A 17,581-nucleotide genomic window follows, 5' to 3' on the forward strand; every position below is an offset into this window, starting at 1 on the left:
GGTATGAATAATAAATAAAAATCCTAAAAAAAAAGAACATTAATTTCTGACTTTTCATACAAAGTCCTATTAGTACTATTTATTTTTACCATAACTTTATTAATTAATTATATTGTTTTTTAGTTTTATTAGTTGATAGGTCAATCTGTATAAAAGTAAAATGTTGCCAATGTAATTCTTTTATTTATTTTTTATATTTAGAGCAGCTCTATTTCTTCAACTAATTCTGATGTGGAAATCCTGGAGTTTAAAAACGCATTATTTATTAAAATTACTGATCATTCAGTACGGTTTTAGTGCACATGAGTGCACTAAAACCATAATAATTTTCATTGTTAAAGGTAGGTACCAACGCAGCGGCCCTCAGTACCAGAGGTCTATTTGCACCCTCGCCCTTGCGGCCGTCATGTGGACTCACCCCCGCGTAATACCAAAACAATTGATTGCAACCCTATTGATGTACATACCGTGCTGATTTTATACTCTATAATAACCCTGATTCTATCTAACGCTACCAGCTATATATAAGAGATTTTTTTTTTTAAAATGTCTAAGATTCTTGGATTCTTTCTCGGAGTCTTGTATGAATATAATGTTTTTAAATCTTTGAGTGCATTTTATTTTTATTAAACGACAAACTAGCAATTACATAATTTAAAAAAATCTTAGGCTATTTTAAAAATACAACTACAAATTATTGGGTACAATACCTAATTATTTCTAGTTATATTTTTAAAATTAAATGAAACAGTTCGCTTACCTTTCAACTTTTTAAAATCGTAATAGTGGCCACGACCCCTTACACTGTCACAAAAAACTCACAAACACAAACGACAAAAAAGAAAAAACATTTTGAATCTCGAATAAAGTTCGCGGACTGCGCTTCGTGCTGGCTTTTCTGGACGTCCAGAATACGCGCGCTCCCGACGAGCCAACAGCGGACTCTGAGCGGGATGACTGGGATACTGGCCATAGACAAAATTGCTGCATTCGAAATTCGAAAACAAAGGGTGCCCGGATGAAAGCAACTCGATTTTCAATTCCACATGAATATTTCACTAAATAATTTCTAAACAAACGATTTTCCTTTAGACAAAACTCATGTGCATATTTGATGTTAGCTCAGCGAGACGCTCTTTGATAGGGGATAACGAAGTCAGTGTTATTATTTCTCGATTATATTACTGTGATAACATGTACTTAGCTATATCTTTTTGTTATTCTTTAATGTTCGATTACCGAAATAGTAAATCTTAAAAAAAAAAAACGATGTAAGTATATAATAACTATAAAACTGTGTAAAATACATAATAAAGTTTTCAGCAGCCAATTCGACATTTACATTTGAATTTCCGATTTAATTTTTGTTTTGAGCATGGTTCTAGAGGGCTAAAGATGTTTATGGATCTAATTTATAAGCTTGTAATTTCAATTATCCTCCTGAAAAATTTGAACAAATCATTTCAAATGTTGTCCAAACGGAATCATACGGCTCTCATTATTATAAAGTTATTGGATCTCATGTAGAGATAGCTTCTTTGTCTGAACTCTACCCCGAATTTTACAGAACTCTAAAAAGGTCACGGTTGTAGAGTTGGCGCGGGCTACTAGTAAAAAATATGAATTAAAATCCTCTTCTTGGAAGCTCCACACAGTCGCGAATGCGTAAACATTGCGTAGTTAGTATGAGTGCTTTTATTTACCGCAATGAAAAACCAGCAATTTATACCTGATCCGCCAAAGTTTGGCAAACTGTTCGACGACATGGTGGAGCCGGCATTACGTCTTGGCGTTTATAACCGGAACATAGCGCCATCTATATGCGATGGAAAGAACTAGATGATACGTCTGTCCTGATACTAGTTATTGCAAACCTACGGTTATTTATGTAGTTCATAAGCGGGTTACTAGGTGGCAATTTCAAAAAGAGCCATGTGTCATTGCTCCGTTAGGCTATAAGATCAACGAAGAACAACTTAGAAATTGAACATATAGCAAATAAAATCCCGTTGTTACCCATTTGCACTGCGACATCGTCCGTCATGTCATCCGTCAACGGCTCAACGCAAAAGAACGTAGAAATTGTATGAAGTTTCGACGTACGTCAACTCAAGTCAGTGTCCAAACCCAATGGAAAACAGCAAGACTGAGCCACCAACGTGGTGTGCGTCGTCGCAACGGAGTACAACTGAACAATGAACGCGGCCGGTGATGTACACAATGTTCTGCGTTGATCCATCAAAGGTCGTCAACGTGACGGTGGAGAACGGAGCGCAACGGAGCAGTGGGGCACGGTTGTTATTTGACATCTAAAAAAAAATTATAGTATATACTCATCATCTCTAGAATTAGTAATGCAAGTAATTTAAATAAAGAAATGTATTAAAAATCATTTATTTTTTTTCCATAAATTCGACAAGGAATGGTAAGAGAACAGGAATGCGCGGAGGAAGTTAAGAGTAAAAGAGTAAAAATTATTTATTTCTTCACAAAATATACATACAAATAACATAAAACATAATGTAAAACTTAAGCTATATATTTTGTGAAGACTGGTGCTTGAAATAGGCTGAAACAGCCTGTCACACAAGACACCAGGCCACATCTCCTAGATATGTAGTTAGGGGAGGCTTTTGCCCAGCAGTGGTACTTAAACAGTTAATAAAAAAAAAAACAATCAGTTGATCGAACTCAATCTGGGAAGTCAATATTTTATTAATAAATATGTTTTAGTTGATTGATATTTTTGACGACCTCGGTGGCGCAGTGGTAAAGTTCTTGCCACTGAACCGAGAGGACCCGGGTTCGAACCCCGGTCGAGTCATGATGGAAAATGATCTTTTTCTGATTGGGTCTTGGAATGTTTATCAATATATGTATTTGTTATAAAATATAGTATCGTTGAGTTAGTATCCCATAACACAAGTCTCGAACTTACTTTGGGGCTAGCTCAATCTGTGTGATTTGTCCTAATATATTTATTTATTATTTTTTTTTATAAATGTTATAAATTAAATCATTAAGTTATTAATTAAATCATTAACTTAGATACTGAGCATCTGTCTCACATCGGAGCATTTTCGTAAGAAGCCCAGAGTCCCCTTTCCTACTTTTTTGTTCCGTACACAATATAGACAAGGATCGCTTATAGTTTCGCTTTCGCCGCGTCCGTCCGTCCGCAGTCTGGATTCTATTATAAAACTTCGAACGAACTTGTGGCTAGGTACGAAGCTCTCGGTCAGTGAATCCGACTCGCACTTGTTTGATTGTTGTAGTGGACTACGGAACCCTTAACTGTGCATGGCCCGACACTTACTTGGCCGGTTATCTTTACGTTAATTAAATGTGATAGTTATACTTAATAATACATATTATTTATTATTACATATTGATAATTTTGAAATACACAGGCAGTAGGTATGTAATTTGAGAGTTCTTTGTTTCATATTAAATTATTAGAAAATGCTGCAGTGGAGTTTGATAGGTATGCATGTTCTTCTCCATTTGCGCTTTGAAGTTGGTGGTAAAATTAGTTTTATTCTTGATATCAACGAGTTGTACCATAAAAATAGGACGATTTGAAAGATCTATGAATATTTCATATAAAAATATTTTGACTTTGAATGCAGTACTTAGCACCTTTATCTTTTCTACGCCGACCACGTAAACAATTTCGCCAAAACTTTATATAAGCATATAAAATATATTTTCTTACATTAAACAATTTTAAACATTAAGAATCAACATGTCTGACCGAAGTAAAAATATCTGTCTGTCCTTACGGTTACCTTTTTCTATTCTAATAAACCTTTTGAAGAAACAAAAGCGTTATTTGTTTTATCATGTTTATTTTGCATAGCAACATGCCGCAGTACGACCGCCGCATCAATCAATAACAATCACTGACAAAAGTTATGAACGTGTTCTTTTTAAAAAAAAACCTTCCTGTCACGGATCAATCCCTAACCTGACCACGGACAATATAGACAAATGCATTCTAGTCTCGCACATGCACTAACAACGTTCTATTTTTATACGCTGTCCACTACCGGCGCACCGCGCATGCTCGTTGCCTTTCTGCCCTGTCGGTTATTCTGCCTCCTCGACTAACTTCAGTTCAGCCGCTGCAAAGAGCGCGGCCGCGCGCCGCTCGCGTCAATAAAAAAAAATAGATTAAAAAACAAAACACGGAAATAGTGATTCGTGATTCAAAAGTTACACTTGTTCAAAATGAGGCGGAACGTCAAAATTGTGTGCCTCGTCGCCGCTGTGTGGATGTTCTTCATATTCTACTACATGCAGCCTGATTCAGCACATTCTAAGGTAATTAATTGGAGTCCTGCCAAAGAATGGGAGATCAGCTGATCGGTCCCCGACCCTTTATAGTGCAATGGCGGCCGGTGCAATGCGCAGGAATTCACTACCCACCCATCGCGATAACATCACATTATTTATATTATCAACAAGCAATAAAAATTTTACGTTGTATTGTATTGAATAATATTTTTGTTTACATAAATGTTTACGTGGGCCATTGTTCCTGTAGGATTTTGATTTTTCGTTACAAAATCCATGGAATTTGGAAATACTGTATCAAATTATATGTAGGCTTCATTTATGATATAGGTAACGTACGTACAAATTATATACCTAAATACATTGATTTTTCCATACAAGTCGAGGTCAGTAATTTATTATTATTTATTATCTTGATCTCTGACTTCCAAAATAGCGTAAACATTAAATAGCGTAACATATTCGTTCATGACCAACTAATTAATTAATAATTATTAATATATCATAATTATATGCTAATTGTATAATAATGACTAAAACTATTTTGAATAGTATTAGGCAAAGCAAGCCATAATACAATTTAATAATGATCCATTAGATAATAAACAAAATGCAATTAGTAATTAAGTTCAAATTGAATCAAATATTGCAGACGTCAGTATAAAAAAAATGTCTTAAACAGTGGTCAGAGTTTTTCTATTGTCAAGTCATTCAAGGTTTAGCATAGTTTAGTTTTAACGGAAAATTACATAGTGAACTGTTTGTCTATGCCACGCGAAGCCTAGTCCTGGTAGAGACAAATTTAAGAACCACAGCTTCTTCTTGATGCCGTCAAGGATGATATGCGTGCCATGTTCTGACAATAAAAAATGATAAAATCCGTGAAAAGTGTAAGAAAATTTACAAAGGATCCTGGTCTCTGTAAGGCTGAGAAATCAGAGCTATTTATCTTAAACATTTTATTAAGTCCCATACAATCTTTCACTCAAGGTTTCTTTCAATCAAGGGTGAAAAATTGTATGGGACTTGATAATGAAACACTTATTAAGTCCCATACAATCTTTAAAGATTTTTCTGAAAGTAAACTCTCAAGTTAACTTACAGAAAAATCTGAAACACTTATACATTAATAGACATAGCTACACAATTTAAAATATTTTCTTTGGTATTAAAATGTAAGTGACTGCTCCCTTGCGTTACCGTACCCGGTAACGCACCCGGCTGCCGTGTCACAAAGATAAACTGGCGAGGAAATAAGTAACCACTCAACATAACATAATATGCCCGAAGGCATATTCTTTACATAAATGGAAGTTTTAGCCAGTTCAGGCAAGTTTTCAACTAATACCTTCGGTCGTCATCCAAACTTAGCCCAAACTGCTCCGCCTTCACCACGTGGAGGTACTCCCAGCTTATGTTATAATAGTGTAGGGTAAATATAAGATCAACTTTATTACAGAACTTCCGTTTCAGAAATGATCGAAATCTTCTATTTTAATACGGCAACCGCTACTGCTCCTCAGGTTGAACAATTTCTGCTAAGACTCCACTTAACAGAAAATGCTTATCAGGCTGACCAACTTTTGTTAAGATGCTTTTGTTATATCTGTTAGGTATAGTGTAGCGGGTCTGTCGGAGTTCATCATCAGGTGTTTCATATCTTGATTTTTAAAAGTCTAAGCATTTTCTGTAGACTTTTAAAAATCAAGATATGTATATCTTGATTTTTAAAAGTCTACAGAAAATGCTCATCAGGCTGACCAACTTTTGTTAAGGCGCTATTGTCATATCTGTTATAGTGTAGCGGATCTGTTGGAGTTCATCATCAGGTGATCCACATCTTCGATTTTTATATGTCATCAGTGCGAACAAGTTTTGTTAAGGTGACTTTTCTATATTTCCTACAGTTTAGCTGGTCTTTATAGGTTCTGCTAGAGCTGTTCCAGTTTCTAAAATAAATTATACCCTATATGTTGACTAGGCATTTAGCTATACAACAAAAAAAGTTTCATTCAAATCCATCCAGTAGATCAGAGATTAGCGTGTGCAAACAAACAGACAAACAGACAGACTTTTTTTTAAAGTCTTATTCTATTACTGATTCTCTATCGATCTCAATTTTTTTTTAATATCTTCAATGTACAGAAACACTTTTTTTACTGTTTTATTATATGTATACGTATAAATGTAGTGATCAGTAAAAGCTACTATACATATTTTGTTACGATACGCAAGTAGAGCTACGCGAATGTTTTTTTTAATGAATTTAGCCAATGACATCACTCCTATAAATACACGTATAATATAATTTAATAGTTTCCTTGATAAACAAAAATCTAAAACAAAGGAAGTATCTTCTTTGTTTTAAATACAATTAGACATGTTTTCAAACCAAACAGATGATCAATACCACAGTACCTACATTTATTATTAATTAATTTTATTGTACTGCCAATTATTATGTGTATACCTATTATATTAACATAGCGAAAACAGGATGAACATAACACATATCATTATAATCTGTAGTCCAATGTTACCCACTGATATTCCACTAGGAAAATTATATAGTACCTTTCACCTCTAAACTAATACTGTTCCCGTAGGAAAAGGACGCGAAGCCACGGGTAAAAGCTAGTTATATTATAATTTTAAGTAGCCGACTGATAAATCTGTAGGTTGTTACGGGTATACCTATTTTTACGCTTGTGTCTTTAAAATCTGTTGGCTAAACTAAATTAAGGTCAAAAATAAGGTACCAATCAGGAATGCAATTAAAAGTTACAACATACAAAATATATTTATTGCCCATAAAAATAAAAACGTAAAAAATGATACAATACTTTCATATGGGTTCAATGGCGGGTTTATCTTCTTTCCTTCTTTTCAGAGCGTTTCGGCCATTGCGGCCGAGCTGTCATTACGTTCCGTCAATTTTCTTGAGGAAGGAATCATTTCCAAAATCAATAATTCATAAAATTTACATTACTACAGTATATACAGATCGATTATTTTATAATGTCAAATAATAAAACGAATTCAGGTCTTTGTTAAAATTCGAAAAATCGTAACGACACCGCCACCATAAGATATATTTATGACCTAGATTAATATTAATCGTATTCATTCATTCTGCTTTTGTATAATGCAAGTATTGCATGAAGTAAAGTGCCTCAACGTAACACAAAACAAGTGGGTATACATATTTATTTCCAATTCAATTTTGCAACAACTCTTTTGCATTATGTACGTAGGTATGTGTTACTTTATGTAAATACCCCGCTGTGGGTTGTCAATATTTACAAAAGCATTTATTTTGTATGTATTGTAATATTTTATTTTATGTTGAGAAATTGTTTTTCATCAATGCACTTTGCCTGTTGAGACTCTAGGCTAATTATTTTTTTTATGAACTTTCCAACCAACTTTTAATGTTCGTATAATGATTCAGCGGCATTGTAACAGTCTATGATTTATCTCAATCATGTTAAATATATCTATGTCATGTATTTACAATTTACTTTTATTTATTTACAACATATTATTTACAATTTTTTGACCTTGTCATCTAGACTATTCCTTTATTTTCCTGTTATAGTAACGAGATTACAAATTCTGCACGCCGAATGAATAACAAATTGTTTATATTATTGCGTACGTGTGTTTAATGTATAGTCGTATTTATAAATAAATAAAATTGTATAAGAAACTCAAATTATAAGTGATATAGACCGATAAATTCGATAATAAACATTTTATTTCCTAGAAACACATTATACATATACACAGTAGCAATAAATAAAAATACTCAATCCCCATAAAGCTATCATTTTGGATACCAGTATTATTGAGAGGTTTATTACAGAGATCTTAGTGTGACGAAGAAAGACGCAGCGAACCAATCACATTGCGGTGAGGTTGTCATTGCGTCACAATGACGCATTGTGATTGGTTAGCTGCGTCTCACTGCGAATCGACTCGATAGGTGAGATGTAAATAGCAAAGTCGCACTACACACATTGGAGTCTAGACTGTCTTTGTGCTTAATTGCGTTTAAACCGATTCATTCTTGATTTCATTTGTAACAAACAAAAATACATAATCTTTCTTTATAATATCTCTCTCTCTCTCTCTCTCATTTGTTAATGGTTTAATCAAAGCCATAACAATATACCTACCATACGAGAAGAAATTACATTACATTAACTCAATATTGTACTTTGTCCTGCAGTAGTAAGCATCTGCGTAGTATTTAGGTCAGTTGGAAAATTCATCGGATTATATTTTTATTAACCAAAAAATAAAACAAGATAATTACATTTATAAGTAATTAAGCCAATTTAAATAATAAAGCTTTGTAAAATTCATTAAAAATCTAAACAAAGCTGCAATACTTAGATATGGTACCAAACCTGTTGCGTTCCCGGAAATTCTACAAATTATACGATTTACGAAAGCCTGATTAGCGCTGATATAATTTGGAAAAAAAAGTTAAACACTAACGATTTATACAAGTTCGTTTACACTTAAAGAGAAAAAAAAAGAAGAACAGTAAAAATAAACACAATCTAAGTAGTACGACAAACTTGACCCTTGACACAAACAGATTGTAAGCTAACCGACAGTTGCTAGAAGAAGACAGACTTATAAAAAGAAAGAGCCAAATATAATTACGGGCGTGTTTATATCCTCCGATCAATATTGAGCCTAGGGTAGACAGGCGAGGGCGATTTCATTCACAACTCATTCATATTGCGATGGTAGCGAAAATGAGAAAAATAGAGAAAATGTTGAAATTGGAAGTCATATGAGTTTAAATGTACAGTCTTCGGTAAGTCAGCCTACGAAAATTCATTGCGAATTCGTCTTTATTGCTCCAACATAGATGTGCATGTAGGATAGCTTGTCATGCAATTCCAAAGCTTCAAGACATCAAGGCCTTTTTTTGGTTATCCCGCCAAGTGGAGGAAAAAAAGCGGGTACGGCCGTACCATCCTTTTCTCGAATACAATTTCCAAAAAGGAGATTCCGACACCTAATTTTATAATCGTGTTTATTTTCGAAAATATTATACTTAGGATTAATATATTAATATAATATTATATTAATAGGTAGATAAGAAAGTATAAAACTGTATATGCGTTCTGCCTTAGCCATTTTTAGAGTAGAACCTGTGCTCACAAATAATCGATTTGATTGATTGATTAAGTGATTCATTGATAGGGCCACTTTATACTCCACTATAAGAAGTACAGCCTAGGCAGCTGATAAGAAAATAAATAGACGAAATACTTCCTCTCTTTCTTTTATCCCTCGAAAAATTCTTGTATTATTAATAACTAGACCCACCATAATGTGTTTCCCGCGTAAAGATTATGTTTTTATGTATCCCTTCATTTAACTTTAATGATAGTTTATTTATATAGTTTTATATACTTCAAGCGATTTCTTAAGAATTCCTGAGAAAGTTCTCACAGTAAAAAGACCACTTTTCGCCAAACTTATTTTAAGTTACACGTATAATTAAGTAGCTAAGTCCTAAGACCTCGCACCTAAGTATCGTAATAGATATATCGCTCAGGAGTAATGTAAATCGAAATCGGTTGGTAGTTCCGAACATTAACCCTTACTCACTAAATTAACTAATATTATAAATGCGAAAGTAAGTTTGTTTGCTTGTTACCTCTTCAAGCTCTATCTACTCAACCAATTTTCTTGAAATTTTGCATACATTTTTTTTAATACTGTTCCCGTGGGAAATCCACGCAGGCGAAGCCATTTGCAAAAGCTAGTATTAGTATAAAAGTGTAGACAATTATACATTTATGTACGTAACACATTTATAATAAAAAAAAAAAATAATGATTTGTTTCTGGAAATAAAACTAACGAATTACTTGAAATAAATAGCCAAATCGAATAGCTAGCACGTTTTTATTTCGTGAAAGTAAAAAAGCAACGAAAATTGAACGAACGAGCACAGCTAAAGTTCAAAGATCCGAGCGTAGCAAATCTTGAGGTTACCTTCAATGAACCGATCTGATACAAAAGACATGACCATCATCAATGAGATAGCTTTGAGACAGACAGATAAGAAATTAATTATTTCCATATATAAATCACTTTGTGCGTCTCATTTATATAATACAGGGCCGTATTTTGCAATGAAGGGCCCCGTATCGAGAAAACGTTACGCATGTGTAGAGAAAATTCAGTTTAAAATTTGACTATTGTCAATTAATAATTGAATTGCATGTGTACAGTCAACAGAAAGTACATCAAGTTACCCTGCATGAACCTCTATGGCGCGGTAATAGCGACGTGTTTATAATATATTTGGGTAGGTTATTGTGCTGTTGTTTGTACAATCTTGCACGTGAACTTGACTGAGACCTGTACTAAATAATTTAGTTACCTTGCTTTTAAAATTACATTTTGTCATCTAATGTGCTATGTGAAGATTTGTTTGTTAGGTACCTCTTCACACTTTATGTACTCGACTTATTTTCTTTAAACTCATACATACAGTCAGAAATTCGAAAAAGGACATAGGATATTTTTTTTCTTGTAAAGTTAAGTACTTGTAAAGTTTGTTTAATGAAATGGACATATCAAACTAATAATGGTAATAACCTGTAATGTTAGATGTAAGAAATGTTAATAAATAAATAAATAATAAAATAAATAAATAAATAATATCTACAATATTGCAAAATATTATGAACGTATGATAGAAATTATGTGAAAGGTGGTCAAGACAGCACCGATAGCCATAGCCTAGGGGCCCTTATGACTACTCCGGCCCTGTTTTCATCAAAAGACAGGAACAGGAAATTAACTGTCTTCCAGCGAATACACTGAGCACTAGTTGGTCTATGACCCTTCATTACTTCTTCATAAGTTCTTCAGTGTTAGTGCTGGCTGGTTGCATTTAAAAGGAAATGGAGACATTTCCCAGGCGGCGCGGAGGCAGGTAATAACATCTTATAGAGATATAATAATTGCGATTATTATATGCGTGAGAGTGGTCTGAGTAGGACTAAAGACTAAAGACGCCGAAGAGCGTGCGAATCCTTACATATTATAAAACAAAGTCCTTCGCCGCGTCTGTCTGTCTGTTCGCGAGAATCTCGGAAACTGTTGCACGGATTTTCATGCGATTGTCACGAATAGATAGTGTGATTCTTGCGGAAGTTTTAGGTGTATAATTTATTATGTTTTTATCTGAGCGAAGCCGGGACCGGCCGCTAGTTGGGGAATAAACGTGTATCAAAAGCTATAAAAGCCCCCAATGAATATTTATTTTATTCGGTTGTTTGGTATTAATTTTTACAGCGGCAACAGAAATGAATCAACTGTGAAAATCTCAATATAAATATGAAATTTCAATTTTCTACGTTATCACTGTTCACGAGGTACAACGCGAACAGCTGAGTCATAGTAAAAAGGTTCCATTTATCCTTTGAATACGGAACACGGAACCCTAAAAAGTAGGAAATCATAGTAGAGGGTAATAACTATAAAACGAATAAATAACTATAAAGTTAGAGAGGTAACTTCCTAAATGTCGGTAGCAGGTAATGTTGGGTTATCTGGGTTATCAGTGTTATCAGTGTTAATTTTTTTTATCACAGTAGTCTTTAATCTATGGTAAACATGAGATACAGTTTCATCCCACTTTATCCGTTAAAACTAGACTATGGTCACATTTTAACTGATTAAGTACGAAAAAAAGGAATGTTAAATTCTTAGTTATCAAAAACATACTTATTTGGTTTCATCCGCAGCCGTAGAGCGTCGAGCCCAGAACCCGATTTCTTACTTTTCTTTCCCGATTTCTTCGCACTTCGCACGGAATTCTGCATCCTTAGTTGGTCAGGGTCGAGGTTGATCGTAAACTTCTGATCTTGTATACTCAAAATGATATACAATATTTATGTAAATCTAAATACATTCTGAGATTTCAAGGCTATTTTGGTATTATACCTTGCGCTTTTATTAGAGAAGAACTATATTATTTTTTGAACAAAAAAAATAGCCACTATTTGAAAATAGTGGCCATTTTTTTTGTTAAAGATATTTCCCAAATATCTTTAACTTCAATTTTTATGCCAGCTCCATACTGTCGTCGAACAGTTTGCAAAAGTTTAGCGGATTCGGTATACATTGCTGGTTTTTCATTGCGGTAAATAAAAACACTCATACTAACTACGCAATGTTCATACATTCGCGTCGGCATGTGTACGAGTTCGGCGACGGTGGAGCTGGCATTAGCGTTCTAAAGACTTTATCTGTAAGTTTAATATTTATGAAGATTGCCCTGAGCCTATCACCAATTCTGATCACGTGCAAGCGAAGCATTTTACTTAAAATCAAATAACATGTTAACATCAATATGCAGTTCAGAAACCTGTGTACCTTCGATTCGATTCACGAATCAGAAAGTCGATTTGAATTAGAAACAGCCATTTTCGTGAGAGCATCTGAGCCGTTGCGCCATAATATTTAACAATATAGAGAAATTATTTTTAATCGACTTTGAAATAGTGTTGTATCATGTCCGGCGTCTTTAGGGTTCCTTGGCGGAATGACAAAACATGGAACTCTTATAAATTTATCATATCTCTTCATTCGTATGACACATACACTTATTTTACGAAACTTAGTAGATGTATTCTGTGAATCGTTTGGTACCCACTGCTTGGTAAGGCCTCCCCTTTTTTCGCACCACTTCATACGGTCCTGTGCCAGAATCGTTCATTCACAGTACATTCCCGTGACAAAAAAATATTTACCCACCGCGCCATTCTCTCTCCTTGTCTCGGCTACAACTCCGTCACTGTTTTGATCTGCTGTTATAGTATTTGTAAAAATAATCGACCTACATTTGGAAACAAATTATTTATGTAAGTTAACAAAGTAAAAAAACAAATAGTAAATTCTTTCTGCACGATGCTGCTAATTGGAGTCGACGACCTTTCATTCTCAAAACTGAAATTAATTCGAATTGAACTAACGTTAGAAACTAGAGCGCAACTGACTGGCCTATATAATAACTGTTTTTCGGATTGTACAGCCGACACCACAGAAACCTATACCTAATTCATTGATTTTGACTGTACTCTATGAATTCAGAACTATGTTTGTTCAGGTGTAGCGTTGAAAAAAGCAACAAATTCTTTTTGTCTTTTTTTTAAATGTTTCCTTTGAAAGATTCAAGAGAAATATCTTCTAAAAAAAGCAGGACAACAACTAGGAAATTTTCAGAAAATATTACATGGTTTTTCTGAGAAATATTTGTTTCTGTGTGCAAACCTTTATAATAGTTTTCACATCTCTGTTAATAAGTAAAAACTGGTTTTAATAAAAATGTCGAATTGAGTAACAAACACTGCATTCCACTTATGCATTTATCAGTTTCGTGCATCCTTTCCAATTTTGTTATTCAAAACGCGTTCTACTTTCGACTCGTCATCGTAAAAAACATTATGTTGAAGTTTTCAACATTTCTGAAAATTAGGCTAGCTATTCACACACGACACACGATTCGGGCATCCGGTACGTGAGTGGCCTGCCTTAATCTCTATGTCACTAGGGCGCCATTTTCTCAAGAATAAAAATAGTTCGCGCGTTTTTGAATTTAAAAATTTCGAATGTTTTCTATGACCCATTTTCATACTTTTTTTTATTTATTATGACCATGATTGTAATTCGTTCATTTCAATATTAGCTCACGAACAAAATAAATCGCGCGTTATTGAATTTTATTTTTTTAATTTCCAATGTTACGTTTTTGTTAATTTTCTTGATAGTTTTTATTTTATTATTATGGCCATGATTATAATTTGTCGACGTTGAAAACAACTAAAAGTTTTTTTTCCTATGACCTATTTTCATGATAGTTTTTTTTAATATATATTTATTTATCCTTAGAGCAAAAAATAGAATTTAAGAAAGTTGCTAAAATTTCAACGTACTTCAACAACAATGATACAAAAATTCTCAACTTCTCTCATCTCGTAAGATGAGAAACGTTAAGAATTTTTATTTGCAGTGTAGTAGATTACATAGGACCACTCTGTCTTCCCGCGGATGTCGTACGAGGTGACTAAGGGAATAAATGCCGTCCTGACTGCTGATGGACAACAATAGTATACCCAAAGAGTTTTGACATGACATCCGGCCGGTCATAAAACCTATGAATTCAAAAGTTCTCAACATATGTACCTAGTTAAAATGTGTTAATTACCTTTCAAGGTTATTCAATGGTCCATTTACTTTCAAAACATGTTAGAAAATTGTTTAGTTACGTCAGTGTTTTTGCAAAAATGTTAACTAAATGTTCCAGCCGTTTCTTAACCACAAAAATGAATTACACTTACACGCGTTAAGTAGGTGAGTAACGTGTCTTCATAATAATGTAAGAAAAATTAAATTTGACCCTATGAAACTTTGATGTTACATTTATAAATCGGATCAAGTTTAAGAGTGGGTTGCACTAGTCAACTTTGACCCATTGCGGATTGATAATTAACGACTTTTAATATAACTGCGACTACAACGACTTCCGAAGCACGGATCAGCTCAATATAATACATTTTTATCACCCATTCAATGACCAACAAATGTGATAGTGGCTCCACTATTATTTCCATTAGCACAATAATATTACTACTTTCAACTTTACTCAGGGATAACTATATAGTTCATAATGATAAAAGTAATCATGATAACCTATTAAGCACTTGTTAGAGACGCCTCATTGTCCTGTATCATTTAAACTAAAACAATGCTCTAGATATTAGAGCGAGTCCGATGAAAAGCCAATCTTGTTATGCAACAAATGATGCGCAAGCGCCTCACCGCCGCCGGTACTTGGCAGCGCAGCTTCAAATCTTCCGAGCAACATGTACACAACGCAAAATGTACACTAGGCTCAAAATGTATTTAATAGTGAAATGAAAATTACCAATTATTATTATTTACGTCAGCAAAATTATCCCTTCTTTTCTCTTTTTAATTTATTAGCTAAATTTGCCATAAACTAGAGTTATTTGCTATCAACATCATCAGCTATTTAACGGTCCCCATTGCCAGCGGCTTTACGAGAATTTATGGATAGTTTGCCAGAGCCTTTTCCATTTTAAAAACAGAAAAAGTTAAGTAATAATTAAAATGTATTTCTCTTTGAGAATCTCCTCCTGGATAGTCTCTAGTCATGGGGTCTATTTGTTTGAAATAAAATCAATGTTTCGTGGACATTTCTTAACCAATGCTCTAAACGAAATAGTCATGCTATTCGAATTGGTGCGCAGTGCGGTATACATTTACCTCTATTTAACAATTTAACAATAGGATTCGCTTCATAGACGACCGATTTGTTTGTTATTGGAAAAGTAAATGAGATTGAGTTTGTTGCAATCGCCGAATTAGCTGTGCTTGTAATGCTTAATGACATTTTGTAAGATTAATTGCTTGAATTGTTCAATTTAGTAGTAAAAAATGGTTAACTTCCCGAAAGTTTTCCGGTAGTTTCGAAAATAGGGTCGATATATGAATTTCTTCTTCGTTTTTCGAATTCCAACTTTGCAACGTATTGGCATATTCATAGCCATAATTTTCATCGTCAGGCAACGATAAACTTACAAACTCCCTCTCTCTCCCTCTCATCTGAGTGTTTCCTGGTTTCTTCCTCATCCGTTGAGCATCAGAGCCGGTCCGCTTTCCTATATTTTCATTTCCAATTTGCACGGTGGCCGGCATCTCAAGTTGTCAGACCATTATTGGCTTGACATATGGAATAAGTTACAAACTATGTTTAACTATTAAACCTCGATCAAATGATTTATATTTACTAAATACAACATTACATAATAACAACATATTTATAAACATAATAAAATAACAACGCAGGTAACTAACAAATATTTATCATTGGCAGTATTGATGACAAGAATATCTTTGGTAAATTCATTTAATACTACGAAGTTATATGGAAATTAATAATTATAATTGATTGACAGTGGGTTGCACCTTTGACGTTTACATTAACATGCGCAGAAAAAGGCAGTCTCAGAGCAAAGTACGCCATTTTGACATTGTTTTGTCATGTGCGTGTGGTGTGAGTGATAATTTTAAATAATTCATTACATACCTGTTTACAAAATCAAGGAAATATTTAGGAAAAAAATGTAAAAAAATCATTGCGCAGAATAAACATTTGTGATATCTATAGTGGTCTGTTGCTTAGGATAATCAATCTGTTAACCTAAAAATCGATATCTCAAAATATACTAAATTTATGATTAACATATTACGTGGAATAATTATAATGAATTTGGAAAAACTATTCACAATTTACTCAATTGTTTTTAACGTTTAATTTGGGTTTTACAAAGGTTTATATAGAACACAAACCTCTTTCGAGTGCAGAGTTCAAAAAAAAATTCCAAATTTGGTTAAATAAATTCATTCTTGATATTCTAGTCTATTTTACAACTGTGATTCATAGTCAAATTGTGAAACAAAAGCCTTCACGTAAAATACAATATATTTTTTTATCCAACATGCCGTGTGAGTGAGCTATATTTAAAAGTTTGACAGGAGAAGTTTTCATAACTGACTTGTTCCCGGTGATAGAAACCGACATAACGATATGATAACTGCCCACTGTCTGTTTAGTTGACTGAGTTGACTGTTTAGTTGACTGTTTAGTTGACTGTTTAGTTGACTGTTTAGTTGACTGTTTAGTTGACTGTTTAGTTGACTGTTTAGTTGACTGTTTAGTTCTTACTGCATGTACTGTTACTAAATTAAATAGCTTCATCGTTAACTCATGTCATTTTACATAACACATTAGAAGTGAACCAGAGCTCTTAATAAATCCATTAGGTCGGTCGACAAAAAAGCGCAGGCTGTCGACCCGTCACTATCAATTTCTCATTGTAAACCAGACTAAAACATAACGGTCACCCACAGTAGCCTAATGCTCCAAAAATGTTAGCTGTCACTTTCTATCGCAACGGCATTCCTCCTTATGCAATAGAATTAACGTCAAGTGTACCGGATGCTTATTAGAAGTTCAATTATGAGTGGGTTACACCAGTAAATTTTAACGTTAACTTTAAGCTGCGCCCCACTGACCTTGCGTTCTTCCGCGCAAGTTAAAGTTAACGACAAAATTGACTGGTGTCCATCCAACAACAACTGACTAATGCCAATCCATCCTAAGGTTGAGTTACACCAGTTACTTTGAAGAGTTATTTTAACCTGACGCTGAGCGTTTA

General features: G+C 33.9%; 2 protein-coding genes across 2 annotated transcripts in view; one reads left to right on the forward strand and one right to left on the reverse strand.

The window, feature by feature from the left end:
• The window catches only part of LOC128676573 (uncharacterized protein), a 237,824-nt gene extending 236,705 nt beyond the window's left edge, over window positions 1-1,119 (reverse strand). Inside the window, exon 1 of the mRNA XM_053756752.2 lies at window positions 761-1,119. The gene's annotated coding sequence lies outside the window, so the exon portion shown is untranslated. The remainder of the gene's footprint in view (window positions 1-760) is intronic.
• A 2,944-nt stretch (window positions 1,120-4,063) lies between these two features.
• Window positions 4,064-17,581, forward strand: part of LOC128676251 (polypeptide N-acetylgalactosaminyltransferase 2-like) — a 57,744-nt gene continuing 44,226 nt past the window's right edge. Inside the window, exon 1 of the mRNA XM_053756268.1 lies at window positions 4,064-4,323. Within this exon, the coding sequence (XP_053612243.1) occupies window positions 4,231-4,323 (93 nt within the window). The 5' untranslated portion in view covers window positions 4,064-4,230. The remainder of the gene's footprint in view (window positions 4,324-17,581) is intronic.

This window comes from Plodia interpunctella, chromosome 16 (assembly GCF_027563975.2).
Source record: "Plodia interpunctella isolate USDA-ARS_2022_Savannah chromosome 16, ilPloInte3.2, whole genome shotgun sequence".
NCBI classification, from domain to species: domain Eukaryota; kingdom Metazoa; phylum Arthropoda; class Insecta; order Lepidoptera; family Pyralidae; genus Plodia; species Plodia interpunctella.